This window comes from Meles meles, chromosome 13, assembly GCF_922984935.1.
Source record: "Meles meles chromosome 13, mMelMel3.1 paternal haplotype, whole genome shotgun sequence".
NCBI classification, from domain to species: domain Eukaryota; kingdom Metazoa; phylum Chordata; class Mammalia; order Carnivora; family Mustelidae; genus Meles; species Meles meles.
In genome coordinates, this window is record NC_060078.1 from 78172704 (window position 1) to 78192089 (window position 19386).

At 43.4% G+C, this 19386-nt stretch overlaps 1 protein-coding gene across 5 annotated transcripts in view; it reads right to left on the reverse strand.

Annotated features, from left to right (window-relative positions):
• Positions 1–2101: 2101 nt before the first annotated feature.
• The window catches only part of ATE1 (arginyltransferase 1), a 176644-nt gene continuing 159359 nt past the window's right edge, over positions 2102–19386 (reverse strand). For all 5 annotated transcript variants that reach the window (XM_046027786.1, XM_046027789.1, XM_046027790.1 and 2 more), the window contains one exon: positions 2102–5545. In XM_046027786.1, the coding sequence (XP_045883742.1) occupies positions 5367–5545 (179 nt within the window). In that variant the 3' untranslated portion in view covers positions 2102–5366. The remainder of the gene's footprint in view (positions 5546–19386) is intronic.

The window sequence follows — 19386 nt, forward strand, 5'->3', positions numbered from 1 at the left end:
CCCAAGACCCTGAGATCATGACCTGAACTGAAATCAAGAGTCGGACACTTAACTGACTGAGCCACCCAGGCGCCCCCAGTTTTGTTTTGTTTTTTAACAGCGCGTCCATTTGAAATTTCTTCTTTATATTGCAAGTGGAGAGATCCAGTGAGAAACCCCAGCGATAAAAATCTGTAAGCTATTTTGGAGCTCTCCGTGAATAAAAATTTGGCATACCAAATATATTTAGCAACTTCAGTTCTTGGTCTAATTGAGAATCAGACCGTCAATGGGAAACTATTTCCTGGACAGGACTGGCCTGAAGATACCAACTGTGACAATTAACTGGATACAGAAGCGCCGTTTTACTTAGAATTAAATCTTAAAAAGCCAACATGTTTTTCAAACTAAAAAACTTGGCTGAGCTAACAGTAATAGCCCACCCTTTCCAGGTACCCATTTTGAGGGCCTCTGTTGTATAAAGAATCCGTGAATCAGAACCTGAATTTGTTTTAAATAATCTTAAGCTTTCAAATAAGATATTTTCTAATTGGGAATTTTAGAGGTGTTCAAGCTGTAAAAACGGCAGGACAGTCTCCCAGAAAATATTTAGTTGAGGGACAATGAGAGGAGACGGCACTAACTTTTAAAAGCTGTACCTGGGGGCACCTGGCTGGCTCAGTGGGTTATGCCTCTGCCTTCGGCTCAGGTCATGATCCCAGAGTCCTGGGATTGAGCCCCCCATCGGGCTCTCTGCTCCGCAGGGAGCCTGCTTCCTTCCCCTCTCTCTCTGCCTGTCTCTCTGCCTACTTGTGATCTCTCTCTCTCTGTCAAATAAATAAATAAAATCTTAAAAAAAAAAATTTAAAAGCTATACCTGAACGTTCGAGTTCGGTGGAAATCCCTACTGTCGGGGAAAGGCATTGGATCGAGGAAAAGGAGCGCTAAGATCCACATAAGCCCCGTTTCTCAAAAGATACTAGACACAGCTATTACTGAACTGCCATGAAAACAATTATATTCTTGGGGCGCCTGGGTGGCTCAGTGGGTTAAAGCCTCTGCCTTCAGCTCAGGTCATGATCCCAAGGTCCTGGGATAGAGCCCCGCGTCGGGCTCAGCGGGGAGCCTGCTTCCCCCTCTCTCTCTGCCTGCCTCTCTGCCTACTTGTGATCTCTGTCTGGTCAAATAAATAAATAAAATCTTTTAAAAAATTATATTCTTTATTTATTTTCATGTTCACAAATGGATTAAAATGTTCAAAATTATGAAACAATATACATGACATGATTCCATTTTTATTTAAAAATAAGACAGGGGCGCCTGGGTGGCTCAGTCGGTTAAGTGTCTGCCTTCGGCTCAGGTCATGACTGCAGGGTCCTGAGATCAAGTCCCGCATCGGGTTTCCTGCTCAGTGGGGAATCTGCTTCTCCCTCTCCGCACTACTTGTGTGCTCTCTCTAGCTACCTGTCTCTCAAATAAAAATAAATAAAATCTTAAAAAAAGACATGTAGGTAGAAAAAAGTTTGAGAGCGTACAACATCAAAACATGAATGGCAGGGGTGGTGATTACTGATGGCATGGTAAGTGATTTTGTATTTTCTTCGGTAGATTAAAAAAAAGTCAGCAGGAATTATAACCAACATTTAAATCACTTGGAAAGTAGGATTCATTTTATCCTAAACCTACCAGGGACTCTTTACTGTAAAAAAAGACAAAACGCTTGTAAACGTGTTCCATAAATATACTGTGTACCATTATGAACGATTAAGGCACATTTGCTTTATGGGGTATTTTAAGAGAATTTCTCTGTAAACTAAGCTTTTTAAATTATATTTGAGTTTGCTACCTAAATCCTATGTCTATTTCCTAATTTGTCATGTGAAATCTGGATGTTTTTCTTAAAATGAGATTTACTTTATTTTTTTTTACTCCTGAGAAAGGAATCCATCATGCTTTGATTTAGGTAACCAAATGATCTGGAATTCCCAGAGTTACTGTAAATGAGATTCATACAGCCAATGTTCTACCTCTGTTTTCTGCATATTCATTACAGGTAAAATGTAATAAAAAATTGAGAAGTATGGAAACACATGTCTTTTAAGTATTGATCAGCACAAGCCACTGCAGATAGAAACAGCTTTATTTTTTCATTCAAGATTTATCAAACGGACTGTTCAAAAGGCATACACAAGAGCAAAAAAAATCACATGCAATCAAACTTGTTTTGCTTTAGTCACTGGTTTTCTTTTGGAAAAGAACACACATTTGAGTAACTTCAAACATTATGTTTCCATTTCATTTCCTTCTTTTCTTTAAAGTTAGCAACCACCAAAACCTTCTAGATAACTCGTCATTATATTCTTCCTCATTTTTATTCACACTTAAATAGTACAAAGCCTATACAATCAAGCCATAGACTGCTCAGATATCTGAAAAGGTTCATTTACATAATAGATTCTGCTATGTTAAGAAACCATACACAAGTGATATTTTGCAAAACGGATAAAAAATAGGATACATTGTCTGAAAGCAAAGCTAAACAGTAATGATTTCTTATCTAAATAATTTTAATCAAATGAATAATATATTCATTTGGTAATAGCCTCTTTTATAGAATACTTTAAAAAAAAGTGCTCCGATTACATTTTTTAAAAAATAACAAAAATCTCACAGAACTGGAAGAATTTAAATAATTCTTAAAGAATATTGGCCTGGAAAACCTCGATGACATTTCTGCTCCAGAGACAAGGAAGCAGGTACGCATTTACGTGCATCTGGAAAGGAACTCCAACTCTAAGAGCGTGAATGCGCAGCTTAAAGCCTTGAAAAGATAGAAACTATCTTTGAAATGTTCTCGAGTGTCTTTCTTTGGATGAAAGCCGTGAACATAAAACCAGATTTCTCAGTTAGACTGCACGTCAACCAGCCAAGCTGGGTCACTTGCCTTGCTGTCCTTTTCTAGCACGCTACCAGTACTCAGCCAGGATGCCAAAGAACAAATAATTAACTCATTAGGATCAATACACTGTCTCTTCCCCAAAGAACAGCACATGAATACAGCAACTGAGCAAAAGCATCTTCGTGGCCAGCTCTCTCTGGAGGTTCATTGTAGCCAGCCTTGAACGCCGCCCGCAGGGGCAGGACCCTGGTTCCCAGACACGGACGTGATCAATCACTTTGCTCTGAAGGAACCCGGACTGAATTCTGCAGGAGGAAACCAGAGTCGTGGTAAGATGTGAGTCCGGTTTCCTCTTCATGGGCTACTCAAGAGTTGTGATCTCTAAGGCTGCTATTCCACGTGCCAGTCATGGAGATAAAAGATGGTGTGATGCAGTTGGTAGCATCAAAAACATTCCAAGGCCAAGGGCACCAACGTGCAGCCCCACCCCGCCGACTTTCCTGGTACTCTGATTACTCACACTTCTGAAGTCCTACTTTGAAATTTCTTTCAAAATTCAGCTATGTCCACAACACAGTGTATAGAGCATAATTCCATGTATATTCAAATTAGGTACACAGGTGTGTAGATATATAACAATTCTCTCTTCCTCTAGCATTGTAGAATTTCAGATTATATTTTACCTTCTTATTTATAGTTTTATTAATATTTGAACTGCTTACAGTGAGTACCATTTTGTGATTCTAAAAACATGAAGCTATCTTCTTTTTGGAGGAAAAAGAAAAAAATCTACAGATTCTGAAGGCATTTCCAAACAAGAGTCTATCAAGTACTCTTGGGAGACGACTTTGAAGAACAACATCTCAGAAAAATGCAAAACCCACGCGATCAGAGAAAATGGCTTTCCTCGCTACTCTCACCTCAGCTGGCAAAGTACCTGCGTGTGGCAGGTGTTTTACACACACACACACACACACCCTCTGAATGAATAAATACACCGTTTATTTGGATGTTGAATTTCTAGACATGTGATTTTTAAAATCATTGTTTAGTGACCCTTCTTTTAGCTAACCAAAATTATTTTCTAATGTCTTATCTAAATTCAGTGTACTTAGAAGAAAAGTTTAAAACCAGTAGTAGATTTCAAAGTACTCTGTTTCCTAATACAGTTTTTAAAAAATATTGATAGAAAACAGGCAAAATGGGGAATGGAATGAACTCAGTGGCCAAGCAGCTGGCAGAAGGCCAGGGGTCAGCTGAGAGAGTACACAGAAAACTAACCCTCCTCTGTCATTCGTCGTCTCCAACACAATTCTGTTCTGTGAACCGAGTGGCTGAGTCTCCTTCCTCCCAGCACAGGGCTTGCAACCTTGACCGGGGTGGACAAGGGACATTTGCTGACTGGGTGAGGGGCCGAAAGAAAGTGAGAGGACACGGAGCGAGCATGTGCTGACTCCCAAATCAAAGGGCAAAAAATGGATTGCTCCACCTCTTGCCCTGGAACAGAGGTCAGAATGGCTCCGATTCTTCATTAAACGTGATTTGTAGCACAGCTATAAAAGTAGTTAGATATTAACTAATTTTTAATCAATAACCGAAGACAAGTGTCCTGAGTTCTAAGGAGCGAAAAATTTTGTATATAGTTACTTCTGATGGGTCTTAGGTCAAGGCAGGAGCCAAGATTTTCCTAAAACAGGCAAAAAAAAAGCCCCCAAAACAAAAAGCCAACGAAAACCCCCTCCACAAAACCTCCATTTCTTGGATTTTTAGAAGTAGAACGAAAAATATGTACAACTAGGGTAATCATATTACTTTGCTGTCAAACTGGGATACTTTCGAGAGTAAAATTATTTGAGAGTAAGAATTATTCTAGGAACAGACAATCGTGTCAAGACAACAGACATGACGGCACGGGGGCTGTCGTGGGTAAATGATCCTCTGAGGTTCACAGGCCGCCTTCAAGGTTTGTATTTTCTTTTGCTATCAACTACACAACCTTCGCAGGGATACCGAACACGGAGTGCGCTCGAGAAGAGTCTGCGACTCCCCACCTTCCTCCGCAGCCCTAGGTCTCCTGGCATCAGCCAATGTCAAACGGCTCTGAGCAAAGTCGGCTGTAATTTCTTGGACCAAAAAAGCACGACGGTGATTCAAACGACTTAAGATCCACTTACTCATTTTACTTTCCAAAACATTAACATGAGACGCCGATACCGTATCTTGTTCATAAAACCAACTTCCGGAACGAGAGACCCCCCACGAGGAGGCCAGGTCACGACCCGTTTTTCAAATCTGCACAGGGGCCGGGGATTCTCACGCGAACACTGCCACAAAATGGTTTAGAAAAGCCATAGAAGAGTCAAAATAAAAAACGTCTCGTCTGTGGGCAGGCCGGGGGCGTCCCGGGGGCGCGGGGGGGCGCGGGGCGTGGGGGAGGGGTGTCGGGGGCGCGGGGCGCGGCGAGAGGCGGCGGGGGGCGCGGCCGCCGTCAGTTCCGCAGCAGCAGCATCCGCTCGGCGCACGCCTGCCCCACCAGCCGCGCGTACTGCAGCACCGCCGCCTCCTCGGCCGCGGCCTTGTGCTGCCTCTTGTAGACGCCGTAGGGCAGGATGGCTTTCTTGTGGAACACCTGCAGCCGGTCCGGCTCCTTGCTGCGACCTTCGTCCACTGCAAGGGCAAAGAAGACGCATCAAACCAAGTCACGGTCACGCTACGTTCGCGCCCGAGTGGAACAATTCCCGCGATACGAATGAGGGAGGAAGACGCCGTCCTTCATTCAGCAGGCTGTCCGAGCGGGACGGCCGGGACTGGCACCCGCTGGCAGGAAGAGGCCCTCCCCCGGGGCAGCTGGAACGTCAGAGGAGAACTGTGCGCAGTTAAAACCCGGGCCTTCAACCCGTTGTTTTGTCTGCCGGTCAGGTTTGCCACCGTCCTTCCTGGGTCCGAACTGCACTGACTCTGCGTCTCCCCCAGGCCGATGCCCTGAGGTTCCCCACGCTGCAACGAAGCTTTCTGTAACTCGGAGGCCCGGCGGACCCCAGTGGGGGCAGGTCCTGACCCTGGGGTGTGCAGGGTCTGGGGGTGGAGAGCAGAGCTCACAGCCCTGGGGACCGGGACAGGGCAGGGGTGGCTGGTGGCTGTGGCTCCCGGTTCTTTTTCAGATAAGCAAAGCCCTGGCTTCTACGGGACACACCGGTCGCCTGGAGGAAAGCCTGTGTCCAGCTTCCCCTGCATTGGGTCTGGCCCTGTGACCAAGCTCTGGCCCACGGGACACAAGTGGAAGTGTTCCGTGGAAGTTTCTAGGCATCTTTTAAGAGAACAGCCGGTCTGTGCCCTTCAACCCCTCTTCCCTCATTGTGCTGCCTGCATCATGAAAATCACGGCAGAAGCCCTGACCCCTCTTCCGTCTCTCGCTCTCTCTGTGTCTCTCTTCAGCTTGAGATTAGATTTCCCTTAGGTCAGCAAAAACAAAAGCCAGAAGGAACCCAGGTACCTGAGGACTCCATGTAACACAACTCTAGTCCTGGTCTGCCTATGTAAAGAATTTCATAGAAAAATGAAACGATCTTGTTTAAGCCAACTGACTTTAGATTTTTTTTTTTTTAAAGATTTTATTTATTTGACAGACGGAGATCACAAGTAGGCAGAGAAGCAGCCAGGGAGAGGAGGAAGCAGGCTCCCTGCTGAGCAGAGAGCCCGATGCGGGGCTCGATCCCAGGACCCTGGGATCGTGACCTGAGCCGAATTAGAGGCTTTAACCCACTGAGCCACCCAGGCGCCCCTAACTTTAGATTTCTACTACTGGCAGCTGCTCCTAATTCTAACTAATACAGGGAACAACTTTACACTATCAACTAAAATGTACCTGTCTTTTATCACTGACTCAGCCAGGCCACTTGTAAGAACCATCCTGCAGCTGCGGTTCTCAACCCTGACCACATACTGGAATCATCCGAGGAACCTTTGAAAAATACCAAAAAAGTCCTGGATCCCACCTCCAGACTATCCTGATTTAGGAACTGGTCGGAACAAAACCTGAGCATTGGTATCTTCTCAAGCCTTTTAAAGTGGGTTGAGTTGGGACACCTGGGCGGCTCCATCGGTTGAGCGCCCAGCTCTTGGTTTTGAAATCTCAGGGTCATGAAATCGAGCCCCTGCCCCCCTCGGCAGTCGGCCCGGGTCTTCTTGAGATTCTTTCCATCTCCCTGTCCCTTCCCCTCTGCTCCTTCCCCCACTCGTCCTCTCTCTCTCTCTAAAAAAATGAATAGATAAAATCTTAATAATTTAAAAAATAAGATGGGCTGAGAACAGAGAAACACACACGTCAGTATTTACATGCGGGCATAAGCGTGTTTAGAGCCACACTCAGCGGTACCGAGGACCTGGAAACAATGCACGTGTTCACCAACAGAGAACTGGCCAGATGTGTTAAGGTACAGGCATGTGATAAAATGCTACACAGCTATCAAAAAGACAAAGGAAGGCAGATTGTTAAGTGAAAAAAAAAAAAAAACAACGGAGGCACAAGGTCAACTACTGTTCTTTATAAGCCTAGTATATGCACACAACAAATCAGAGCGAATACGCATCAACATTTTTACAGTTACTTCTCTCCATTCCCTTTGCCTAGAAAGACTCTTTCTTTCCCCCAGAAAAAACCCGGCTCGCTCTCCTGCTTCCTCAGAGGACTTCGGAGATTGGGTCCTCAGGGCCTTCCCGGACTCTATAAACCAGCGCCCAGCTCCCCTTGCTCCTGAACTCCCTTCATTGCACTGACTACCACGTGACATACATAGTTATTGCCTGTTTCCTTTTCCACTAGCAAGTCCTATGGGAATACAAATTAAATGAAAAATCGTGACTGTTTTGCCCACTAATATTTCCTCGGTGTCCAGCACAATGCCCGACGGCTGGTGCTCCATACATACTCGCTGGACGAATGAACGAGTCTACCTCCGGAGGCCGGAGCATGACAGGAGACTTTCACACTGTGGGAAACACACACACATACTCTCATCATTTCTTGGACTTTCTATAATTGGCATAAGGCTTTTATAATTTTAAACAGTTGTTTTTAAGGTTGATTTAGGCATTTAAAAAAATTCATTTGGGTTAGGGTGCTTGGGTGGCTCAGTCGTTGGGCATCTGCCTTTGGCTCGGGTCATGATCCCAGGGTCCTGGGATGGAGCCCTGCATGGGGCTCTCCGTTTGGCGGGAAGCCTGCTTCTCCTTCTCCCACCCCCCCTGCTTATGTTCCCTCTCTCCCTGCGTCTTCTTTCATTTAAATAAATAAAATCTTAAAAAAAATTAATTTGGGTCTTCTGAAGCTGAAAAGTGGAAATGCTAGTTTCCTTTTCAACAGAAGGATTCTTTTAGAAGATTTCTCAGGATCTTTCAGCTATAAACTTCTTCAAATAAAACTTCAAATAAAACTCAGCAAAGTTTCACAACAGAGTTGCTATAAATTCAACATTTTATTGGGTATCTCACAGAAGGCTCTATGTCTTTAAACATTTGAACTGAATTGCATCCCTTTTTTATTGTGAAATTGAAGCAACAATTAAATGTTTATTCTTCCTCAACTGAAGCTGTTTCTTCTACTGGGTATTCATTAATTAGTCTGGATTAATCATCCAGCATCAGTTTCAGAAGAGACAGAAGTCAAACTATGCTTCTGATATCTAAAAGAGAAAGAGACATCACATTTTGGGACTCATAGCATGGGCCAGCTGATCTCAATCAACAGAAAGTGATAAAGTGAGTTAGGGCATTCCAAAATTAAATGCTACATCTGTGCAGAAATTTGTTAGAGGGAGATGCAAGCTCATCGTGTACTATTACCCCCAAAGCCGTTCTCCATTGTCAGAGAACGCCACATTGGTCCACTGAGAACCCCACGTGGGAAGGCACGCAGATGTGAAGGAAAGGGGACACCAATGATGCCAGCCAGAGGGCCTTCATGTCCTCAGAACCAAGTGCCAGTGTAGTTTTAGATTTTCACTTTACCCAGGACACATTTGGGAGAGATCAAGGTGAAGGGGGACAGAATCTGGAGAGGCAGGGATCCAACGCCTCACTACTTGATTTATCTCTAGTGCCATGCCTGGGCCTGTCTGCCCTCCCTGCTTCTACTGCTTGGCTCTGCGCTGTAGGAGGCTGGACCTGGGGGTGGGGGAAGACGGAGCTAGAGTTTCTCCCCCAAACCTGGCCTCTTTCTTTCTTGGCTCTGCTTTTCGGCAGAAGCTCCAGCTACGCTTGAAGTGGTTAAGGTTCCAGTTTCCATTGGTAACCCTGGGGTGGCGCAGGGGTGGCCCAGAAGAGGAAGTGGCTTCCAGCTGTCACTCATCTCTAGGTCACTCTGTCCTTTGCCCGGCTCTCAGCAGCACCACTCTCTGTTATCACCGATCCCCTGCATTAAATGTTCACTGTAGTAAGTACCGGCAGTGGTTTTGGTGATCTGGTTGAACATACCGACTTCAAAATGTGTGTGCTCCATGAAAAAGTGCTCCACATCACTCGGCATCAGGGAAATACAAATCAAAACCACAATGAGATATCACCTCACACCAGTCAGAATGGCTAAAATTAACAAGTCAGGAAATGACAGATGCTGGCGAGGATGTGGAGAAAGGGGAACCCTCCTCCACTGTTGGTGGGAATGCAAGCTGGTGCAACCACTCTGGAAAACAGCATGGAGGTTCCTCAAAAAGTTGAAAATAGAGCTACCCTATGACCCAGCAACTGCACAACTGGGTATTTACCCTAAAGATACAAACGTAGTGATCCAAAGGGGCACCTGCACCCAAATGTTTATAGCAGCAACGTCCACAATAACCAAACTATGGAAAGAACCTAGGTGTCCATCAACAGATGAATGGATCAAGAAGATGTGGTATATATACACAATGGAATACTATGCAGCCATCAAAAGAAATGAAATCTTGCCATTTGCGACGACGTGGATGGAACTAGAGCGTATCATGCTTAGTGAAATAAGTCAATCGGAGAAAGACAACTATCATATGATCTCCCTGATATGAGGACGTGGAGATGCAACATGGGGGGTTAGGGGATAGGAGAAGAATAAATGAAACAAGATGGGATTGGGAGGGAGACAAACAAACAAAGATTAAGTGACTCAATCTCACAAAACAAACTGAGGGTTGCTGGGAGGAGGGGAGGTTGGGAGAGGGGGAGGGGTGTTATGGACATTGGGGAGGGTATGTGCTATGGTGAGTGCTGTGAAGTGTGTAAACCTGGTGATACTCAGACCTGTACCCCTGGGGATAAAAATACATTATATGTTTATTTAAAAATAAATAAATAAATAAAAAATATGTGTGCTCAACAAATTACTTTGTCCAGCTGAAGCAGGAAACCCACATTCTTTAACACAATGAAATATTTTGCATTTGCTAGGTTTCCACACCCCTTATTAGGATAAGTGACAAAGGTAAAGGGCAAGGGCCTGGTTCCCGATGTCAGCTCTGGGAATTTTTATGTCCACATACTGCAACACAAACAACTAACTCCATCACCTGGGTGTAAATGTAGCAAAAAAAAATACGTAGGCTCGAGTACGTTTAGAGTCTAATACAAATAGAAAACTGGTAAAGGTCACTGAGAGCAGCCAAGGAGCAAGAACACCGGCAAAACTGTACAATATCTTCTAAATCTAAAGCCTTTGAATTTTTTAAATTGGAATTTTAAAGTATGTCTGCTGAGAGACAGCAGCAGAAAAATGCTCCCCTTTAGCCCTGAAGGCTGACCTCCAGCCTGCATAGCTCCGATAAGGATCGAATACGTGCCGGTTACTACATTCTTAAAGGGTCTCATGACTGCCTGTACATCTCACCGATAGTTAACATCAGGCTGAATGATAAGCACTGGAGAAACATTGCAGGAGTAGTTTTATGAGTAGAAATTCACGGGTATTTATGATCTAACACTCCCTGCACAGCCCCTCCGCCTTACGCACTAAGCACATAACCAGCAGCTTCCTACAGCAAACACGCACCGCTTACCGCCAAGCCCTGTCTGCTGTCGCAAAAGTGCCTTTTTGCACCAAAATCATCTCATTTGTCAAAACAGAGAGTTCATTTCTCTTTAAGATTACAGGGAACGTTTCCAAATGAAATGGGTGTCAAATCTGGGAGAAGGACTACAAATATGTGAGCTTCAACCACCAAGTTCCACGTTGGCTTGTGACCCCATGCGGCTGCATCCATTGTGAAAACATATATAGTTAATTAATTTTCATAGAACTTCTAAATTAATTTATAGCATTTCAGAGAGCCTTATAGCACAGAAATCAATCAAGCTCCCCAGTTCTTTTTACTCCAAATACTTTTGAGGCCTTGTTGTGAGTCAAAGTAAAAAGTAGGTATGGGGGGGCGCCTGGGTGGCTCAATGCATTAAAGCCTCTGCCTTCGGCTCAGGTCATGATCTCAGGGCTCTGGGATCAAGCCCCACATCGGGTTCTCTGCTCAGCAGGGAGCCTGCTTCCTCCTCTCTCTCTGCCTGCCTCTCTGCCTACTTGTGATCTCTGTCTTTAAAAAAAAAAAAAAAGTAGGTATTGGGGGACGCCTGGTGGCTCAGATGATTGAACGTCTGCCTTCGGCTTGGGGCATGGTCCTAGGGTCCTGGGATCGAGCCCCACGTCAGGCTGCCAGCTCAGTGCGGAGTCTGCTTCTCCCTCTGCTTCTCTCCCTGCTCATGCTCGTCTGTCTCTCTCTCAGAGGAATAAATAAAATCTTAAACATAAAAAGCAGCTATTGACCAGCTATTCCCTTGTTAACATCATATGTGATGACAAAAAAGAGGTAATGATCAATTTCAGAATCCTCTCCTCATCGTCTTTAGTATTACTATACCATGTTATTTGGAGATGCAAATGTATTTGGTCTTGGTGTTTAAATACTTCCGAAGTTTGTGGGGTTAGTGTTAACTGTCATGTTGTTTAACAGGGCGCTGACTCCATCACCAATTCACTTATCTGAAGCTTTTTATTGATTTACTGAAATACAAATAGTTTTCTTAATTGCCTCAATTCTTCAATTTCCCCATTAAAACACTTTGACCTTAAAAAATGCACTGAAATGTGATACAGATAAGCAGCAGCACTAACGCCTTTCTCTCCCCACCTAAAAAAACCTAAATTGCAAGTCAGACTTGAAATGTAACCTAGAATTCTGCCTACCCAAACATGCCAAAGATATGCCTCTAGAACTGTCAGAACAAGGGGATGCAGAGCTACAAGACATATAGTAAGAGAAACAAATCAAAGACACACTTTTATAAATTTTTTAAAACCTGACATTTCGGGGCGCCTGGGTGGCTCAGTGGGTTAAGCCTCTGCCTTCGGCTCAGGCCATGATCTCAGGGTCCTGGGATCGAGCCCTGCATTAGGCTCTCTGCTTGGTGGGGAGCCTGCTTCACCCTCTCTCTCTGCCTGCCTCTCTGCCTACCTGTGATGTCTCTCTGTCAAATAAATAAATAAAATCTTCAAAAAAACAAACAAACAAAAAAAACAAAACTGACACTTCAATAACTTCAACTCATGCAACAAATTTTCTGGGAATTAGTCAACAAAATTACCAAATACTCTAATAAGCACATTCATTCTTAAACTTTATATCTTTTTAATCATAAAAGTAATGCTTGTAAAAATTCAAATAATCTAGAAATAAACAAATAGAGCAATGTCAGCCCTTACACAGAACCCTTTCTCTCCCAACTTCTCCCTGCCTCCCACACTTCCATCCCCATTACCAGCGCTTAACAATTTCAGAGGATGCATTTAGATATCAGGAGTTTGGATCACACTCTATCCATAACTTAGATTAAGGCCAGAAAGTGAAATCAATCACCCTTTCAATGGGTATACTGTATTAAACTTCAGAAACTGGGGGTTCCTTGGTGGCTTGGTGGGTTAAGTGTCTGACTCTTGATTTTGGCCAGGGTTGTGATCTCAGGGTCATGAGATCGAGGCCCACATTGGGGTCCGCACTCAGTGTGGAGCTTGCTTAAAATGTTCCCCTGCTCCCTTCGCCCCTCCCTCCCACTCACATGTGCCTTCTCCTTCTCTCTAAAATAAAATAAAACAAAATAAAAAAACAAAGTCTTAATTATTAAAAAAAACAAAAACAAAAACAGAACACTTCAGAAACCACTGATTATCACAGACATAGACAAAATCGCTTCTGGGCTTAACACTCTGCAGTGTTATTATCACCCGTTAACGTTTGTATTGAAGGCCAATTCTGATTCCTAGCCCATTTATTAAAACCAATTTAAAACCTAAACAAGAAAAATTCTGCCAGATACTTAAAATACCAAAAAAAAGTTATGACTTATTTACTAAAGTTGAAAAAATAAATCCCAATCCTCACAAACCTTGTGTGGCCACACTGACTCACTTGCCTGACAAATGCCATCAATGCTTGTAGACAAAACCCTCCACAGTTCACTCCTATAGCACAATAGGCGTCTTCTTGATAGGATCCCAGAGAGACCAGAAAAACAAGTCATTCTAAGATTAACGACCATTTGCCATCTCATCCAAGGGAAACGGCCAGCTTATTGGGAGGTATTGGAAATGTGTGCCGGGGCGCCTGGGTGGCTCAGTTGGTTGAGCATCTGTCTTTGGCTCAAGTCATGATCCTGGAGTCACAGGATCGAGCCCCACATCGGGCTCCCTGATCAGTGGAGAGTCTGCTTCTCCCTCTTCCACTCCCCCTGCTTAAGCGCTCTCTCAAGTAAATAAAAGAAATCTTGATTTAAAAAAAAAAAAAAAGGAAATGTGTGTCAACAAGGATCTCTTCTACCTTTTCTTTCTCTAATGGATCACAATTTAATTTCGTAAACTAAAAACCAAAGGTAATCCTGTGAACTCTGAGTTGAGCATCTGATCACTGGCAATACAAATGTACTGTTAGATCAATGATGTTTTAGTCTTCAAGGAAACCTCGTCATGAGGGGCCACGACTGCTTTATTTTTAGTCACAAAAGAGGAACGGTGCATCACAGGTATCTTCCAAGGAAAAGAACCTAGAGATCAAGGCTTTACTTCTTCTTATGGGGATTTGACTCGTTCGTTATTCTTATAACATCTACGCTTTCCTGAAAATGATGAAACAGTCTATTTTCCTAACTTCATTATTTATTGCCACGCATTATTACATAAAGATGAAGAGAAGTTACAGACTTAAAGTTTCTCGTGAAGAAGGTGACTCAGGTGGCGGACCTGGCAACGTGAATGAGACTAAATACAGCTGGGGGAAGTTGTGACAGAATGAATGTGAAACTGTGAAGGAAGACATGATAGAACCCAACTCTGAAACCAAACGCAACTCTGGAAAGTTCAAAATCAAATATGATTTGGAATATTCTCAAGTGACAGGAGGTATTAACAAATGTTCCGATCACCGTGGAGGAAGGTGGGGAGAATGTGTGAAAGGAGTGTTCAGTCTGGGGAGCAAAGGGCTCAGCAAGGGAACACGTAGTACCTGTGTAAGAAATGAACTCAGGTCAGTCAGCTAATTCTTCAAGCCCAGCTGGTGGGAGGCTCCAAAAATTGCTTTGAGAATCCCAGCAATCAGGGAGAATTACACATTTTCATCATCCATAAGGAATAATATTGCCAGTCACTTTTTAAAAAAAAGATTTATTTATTTATTTATTTATTTGACAGACATCATAAGTAGGCAGAGACGCAGGCAGAGAGAGAGGAGGAAGCAGTCTCCCTGCTGAGCAGAGAGCCCAACACGGGGCTCGATCCCAGGACCTTGGAATCATGACCTGAGCCGAAGGCAGAGGCTTTAACCCACTGAGCCACCCAGGCACCCCACTTTTTTTTAAAGATTTTATTTATTTATTTGACAGTGAGAGACAGCGAGAGAGGGAACACAAGCAGGGGGAGTTGGAGAGGGAGAAGCAGGCTTTCCGTCAACCAGGGAGCCTGATGTGGGGCTCGATCCCAAGATCCTGGAATCATGCCTGAGCTGAAGGCAGAAGCTTAATGACTGAGCCACCCAGATGCCCTGACCCTTGAATACTCTTAAATATTTCCTATTTCACCATCAGTGTTTAACCTAAGAAAGGTTACATTTAAAAACTGATGACAATATAATGAAAGAAATGTCCATTAAAACACACAAAACATGCCATTACAGAATTTCTCCAAGATAAAGGGGAAGTCGGTTTGCATGGCTGCTGTTGTGTGCAGGGGCTGGGACTGGAGCCAAAGAGGTGGTCTGGCAAGTTCAGGGCCGGCAGGTCTGGGCCACCTCTGACCTGTGTGGTCACGTGATTAGTAACATGCCAGGAACTGGTTATATAAATACATATATTGAGAAAAATGGGAGTCAGATTGCTCTGTCAGAGAAGGGAGAGAGAGAGAGAAGACTAGAACAAATTCTACTGTGTTGGATTAGAACTGGAGGTACTGGCGAGAACTCATGGTTCTTACACATTTTATAGACAAGCAGATGTAAAAATAGAAGGGTGTATGTGTGACACCCGTGCATGCACACACACACACAATTCTGTTCTAGATATGTCTGCTAAGAGGACTTGGAAGCAAAGAAAGCCCTATAGTGATGAGCACACTTGCTGTCCTGATCTTGTTCCGAATATACTGTCCGTGACAAAAATGAGAGCTCCTCCAAGAAAGGCCTGAATACAGAGCTGGATCAGGTGAAGTACGAGACGAGCCTGGAATATCTGGGGCCACAAAGTCGTTAAATGCTCAAACAAGGACGGGGAGATGTGAAAAGAACACAGGAGTCACCTTGAAAAGGTTCCCGCTGGCCAGATCTGAGAAAATGTGCGCATTCACAATAAGTAAAGAGAGCAATGGATTATAATACATTGACTAAAACGCTAGGGTTCCAGGATTCCACACGGATATAAATGAACAAGGAGATTGCTTGTTCATTTATTATTCATTTATTATTATTAAGAATTGCTCTCTCTTCCAGCAGAACGCCAATCAACAGAAGTAGAAGGAATGAAGGAATCAGAAAATCCTCATTCGGCAGCCATCTCAGTAATAAATGATTCAGTAAAGAATCAACGTTAGTGGATGTAAAAACTAGCGACGTAAGTTTGATAGAACAGGATATTTACACTGTCTCAAACTCTCCCAATAGGATATTTATTAGTAATTAACATACGCAAAATATTTACGACTTTAGAGTGGAGACTCTTGGTACCCATTACTTTACCACGGGAGATAAATGCCCGTGCCCAGCAGTGAGCTGGTGGACAGCGTGCACTTCCCACTCCCTGACAGGATGCAGTACGAGCACAGCGCCAGTTCTAGGGCATTCTTGCCAAGACCATGTAACCTACATCTAATTAGGAGGAAACATCTGATGAACAGAACTGAGGAATGTTCTATAAAGTGACTGGAATGTACCTTTGAAAATATCCAGGTAACAAAAGACAGGGGTACATACGAAGAACAGTTCCCAGTTCTGAAAGGAGACTGAAGAGACAGGACAGTAAAGCGGCACACAGTCCTGTCTTGCACCCTGGATTTAAAAAAAAGAAGGAAAGCGGAGAGGAGGTTTGCACGAGTGTGCATGCATTTCTGTGTCATAAAGGACATTACTGGGAAAACCTGGGAAATCGAACCTGGGAAAACCTGGGAAATCGAAAACCTGGGAAAACCTGGATTAGATGGTGGTAACGTAACGCTGCTTGCTACTTTCCTGGTCTGGATGGCTGGTTATGTAGGAAAGTATCCTTGTGTTCAGACAACACACACTGAAATACTTACGGATGATGGAGCAATGTATCTGCAACTTATTCTCAAATAGTTCAGAAAAAAATACAGAATAAAGGAAGGGGAATGAGAAGTCCAGTATTTACAAGTGGGGAATCCGGATGAAGGGTGTGGAGAAGTTCTCTGAATTAGTCTTACGATTTCTCCGTAAATTTGAAATTTCAAAATAAAAAATTAACAGATGCTAAGCTGTTTTCTTTAGCCTCTCATCACATTACACCTGTGGATTCTGAAACCCCAGCCTTACATCTGTACTTTCTAATTGTTGAATTTTGTTCTGACATATTCCCATCACTACAGTCTCTTGAGGTATTTTCAGCTTCTGTTTCTTCCGACATGTTAGAGATCTGGAAATTCAACTAGCAAGATTGAGAATAAAAATCTTAATATTTATTAGATCTGAAAAAAGGCAAAGGAAAGGATAATACTGCTTTTAATGTTAGGCGATACACGGATAGCTGATATTTTGATTATCAAATACACTGAATTAGTTCATTTTATGATCTATGATGTTCAGTTGGTTTGACAAATTAGTTTTTTCTTAATAGCTTTAAATTCCATATTTGACAATTCATGAAAGTTATTACCATGATAACAGGTAATCTCATCGGTAACCTCACTGATATGTGACCTCACTGAGTCATAAAACCATTTACAATGAAAACTAGCCACAATGCTTATTTCCAACAAATGAACCTGGCATTGGGTTCATTCTGATTCCATCCAAGGGACTTGGAATTGAGCTAGAAACTTCCAAAAGTACCTTCAAACAGAGCAAACTTTTGAGAATTTCCAGGGGCATAAAATTCAACTCAAAACTCTAGTATTTTTGCTTTCAGAACAAATACAAATTCTCTTTTCTTTGCCAAAGGTCTCGATCTGGAAAAGTGTCCTCTTCCCCATTCTTGGCCTCAACCCGATCTGCATACAATTGCTGCAAATTACAACATCTCCTGTAATCCATTTTTTTTTTTTTACTAGTTCCTATCTACTACCTTTCACAAAAGCTTAAGACTGCCTTCCAACGGAAACAAACAAAATTCTGTAGTCTCTGTTTACCCTCCAGCTAGTTCATTCCACTTTTCTCTCCTTCTTTAAAGGATATTTACTTAATGGCCATTTCCTCGCCTCCCACTCACTGAACAGTCTATTGCCAAGTGTGTCTTGCTCTGTCAAGTCCACTCTGCTCACTAAGGTCAAAGGTCTCACTGCTCTTGAATATAATGAACACATTTCAGCCTTCATCTCCCTCAGTAGAGTGTAAACTCAGAGGAGCACGTCCTCTTCCCTGAAATCCACTCCAGCCTTTCTGCCAACATGCGCCCCAGGTCTTCTCTTTGCACCAGGCCCGTTCTTCACCAGACCGTCAGATGAGGGGAGACAGACAGTGTTCTGTTCTAGGTCATCCCTGCTTCCCCGCTACACTGTCTTCCTAGGAAACTTCATCCACGTGCATGGATTCAGTTACCATCATTAATCCGACCTCCCAATCCTCAGGTTAGAGCTGAAATCCTGCTCTTGAGCCTCAGAAAGACACAGTAACACCACGTGCAGCTGAGGTTAGGAGGTTGTGGTCTACAACTTGTCTTTTGCCAGGCAAACTCACATGGTCTTAGAGCAATTCTTTTAGGACTGTGTCCTGCAGAAATATTAGTATATGTGCAAAAAGATGTATATTTAAGAGTATGTTGTGGCATTATTCGTAATAGTAAAATACATAAAACTTAAATGTCCATCAATGAGGGTAATGATTACCAATAATACATATCACTGTATATAGCCTTTAAGAAAGTACAGGTAAGGGGCGCCTGGGAGGCTCAGTTGGTTAAGCAACTGCCTTCGGCTCAGGTCATGATCCTGGAGTCCCGGGATCGGATTCCACATCGGGTGGGGAGTCTGCTTCTCCCGCTGACCTCTCTCCTCTAATGCTCTCTCTCTCTCAAATAAATAATCTTAGAAAAAAAAAAATAAAGTACAGGTAATCACACTTATACCATATGGTCCAATAAATATGCTTCTCAGTACTTCCCCAAAAGAGCTGAAAACTTTTTTTCAAAGATTATTTATTTATTTATTTGACAGATAGAGATCACAAGTAGGCAGAGAGAGGAAGGGAAGCAGGCTCCCTGCTGAGCAGAAAGCCAGATGCGGGGCTCGATCCCAGGACTCTGGGATCATGACTTGAGCTGAAGGCAGAGGCTTTAACCCACTGAGCAACCCAGCGCCCCTTCAGTTTTTTTTTTTTAAATAATTTCTGCACCCAAGTGCAGTAGGGCTCAAACTTAAAATGCTAAGATCAAGAGTCCCATGGTCTATCACCTGAGCCCGCCTGCAGCCCCAAGGAGCTGAAAACTTGTGTCCACACAAAAAGCTGCAAACAGATGTTTAAAGCAGCTTTACTTGTAACTGCCAAAATACAGAAGCAAGAGAAATGTTCTGCAATGGGTGACTGAATAAACAAGCCGTAGTACTATCACTCAGTGATGAGAAGAAATGAATTTTCAGGCCGTGAAAAGACATGGAGGAACTTAAAATGCAGATGACTAAGTGTAAGAAGCCAATCTGACAAAGCTATGTGCTACCGTAGGGTTCCAAGTCTATGACATTCTGGAAAGGGTGAAACTGTGGAGGCAGGATAAACATGAGTGGTTGCCAGGGGTTTGCAGCAGGGAAGGGGGATGAACAAGCGGAACACAGAGGGTATTTAGGGCAATGAGAC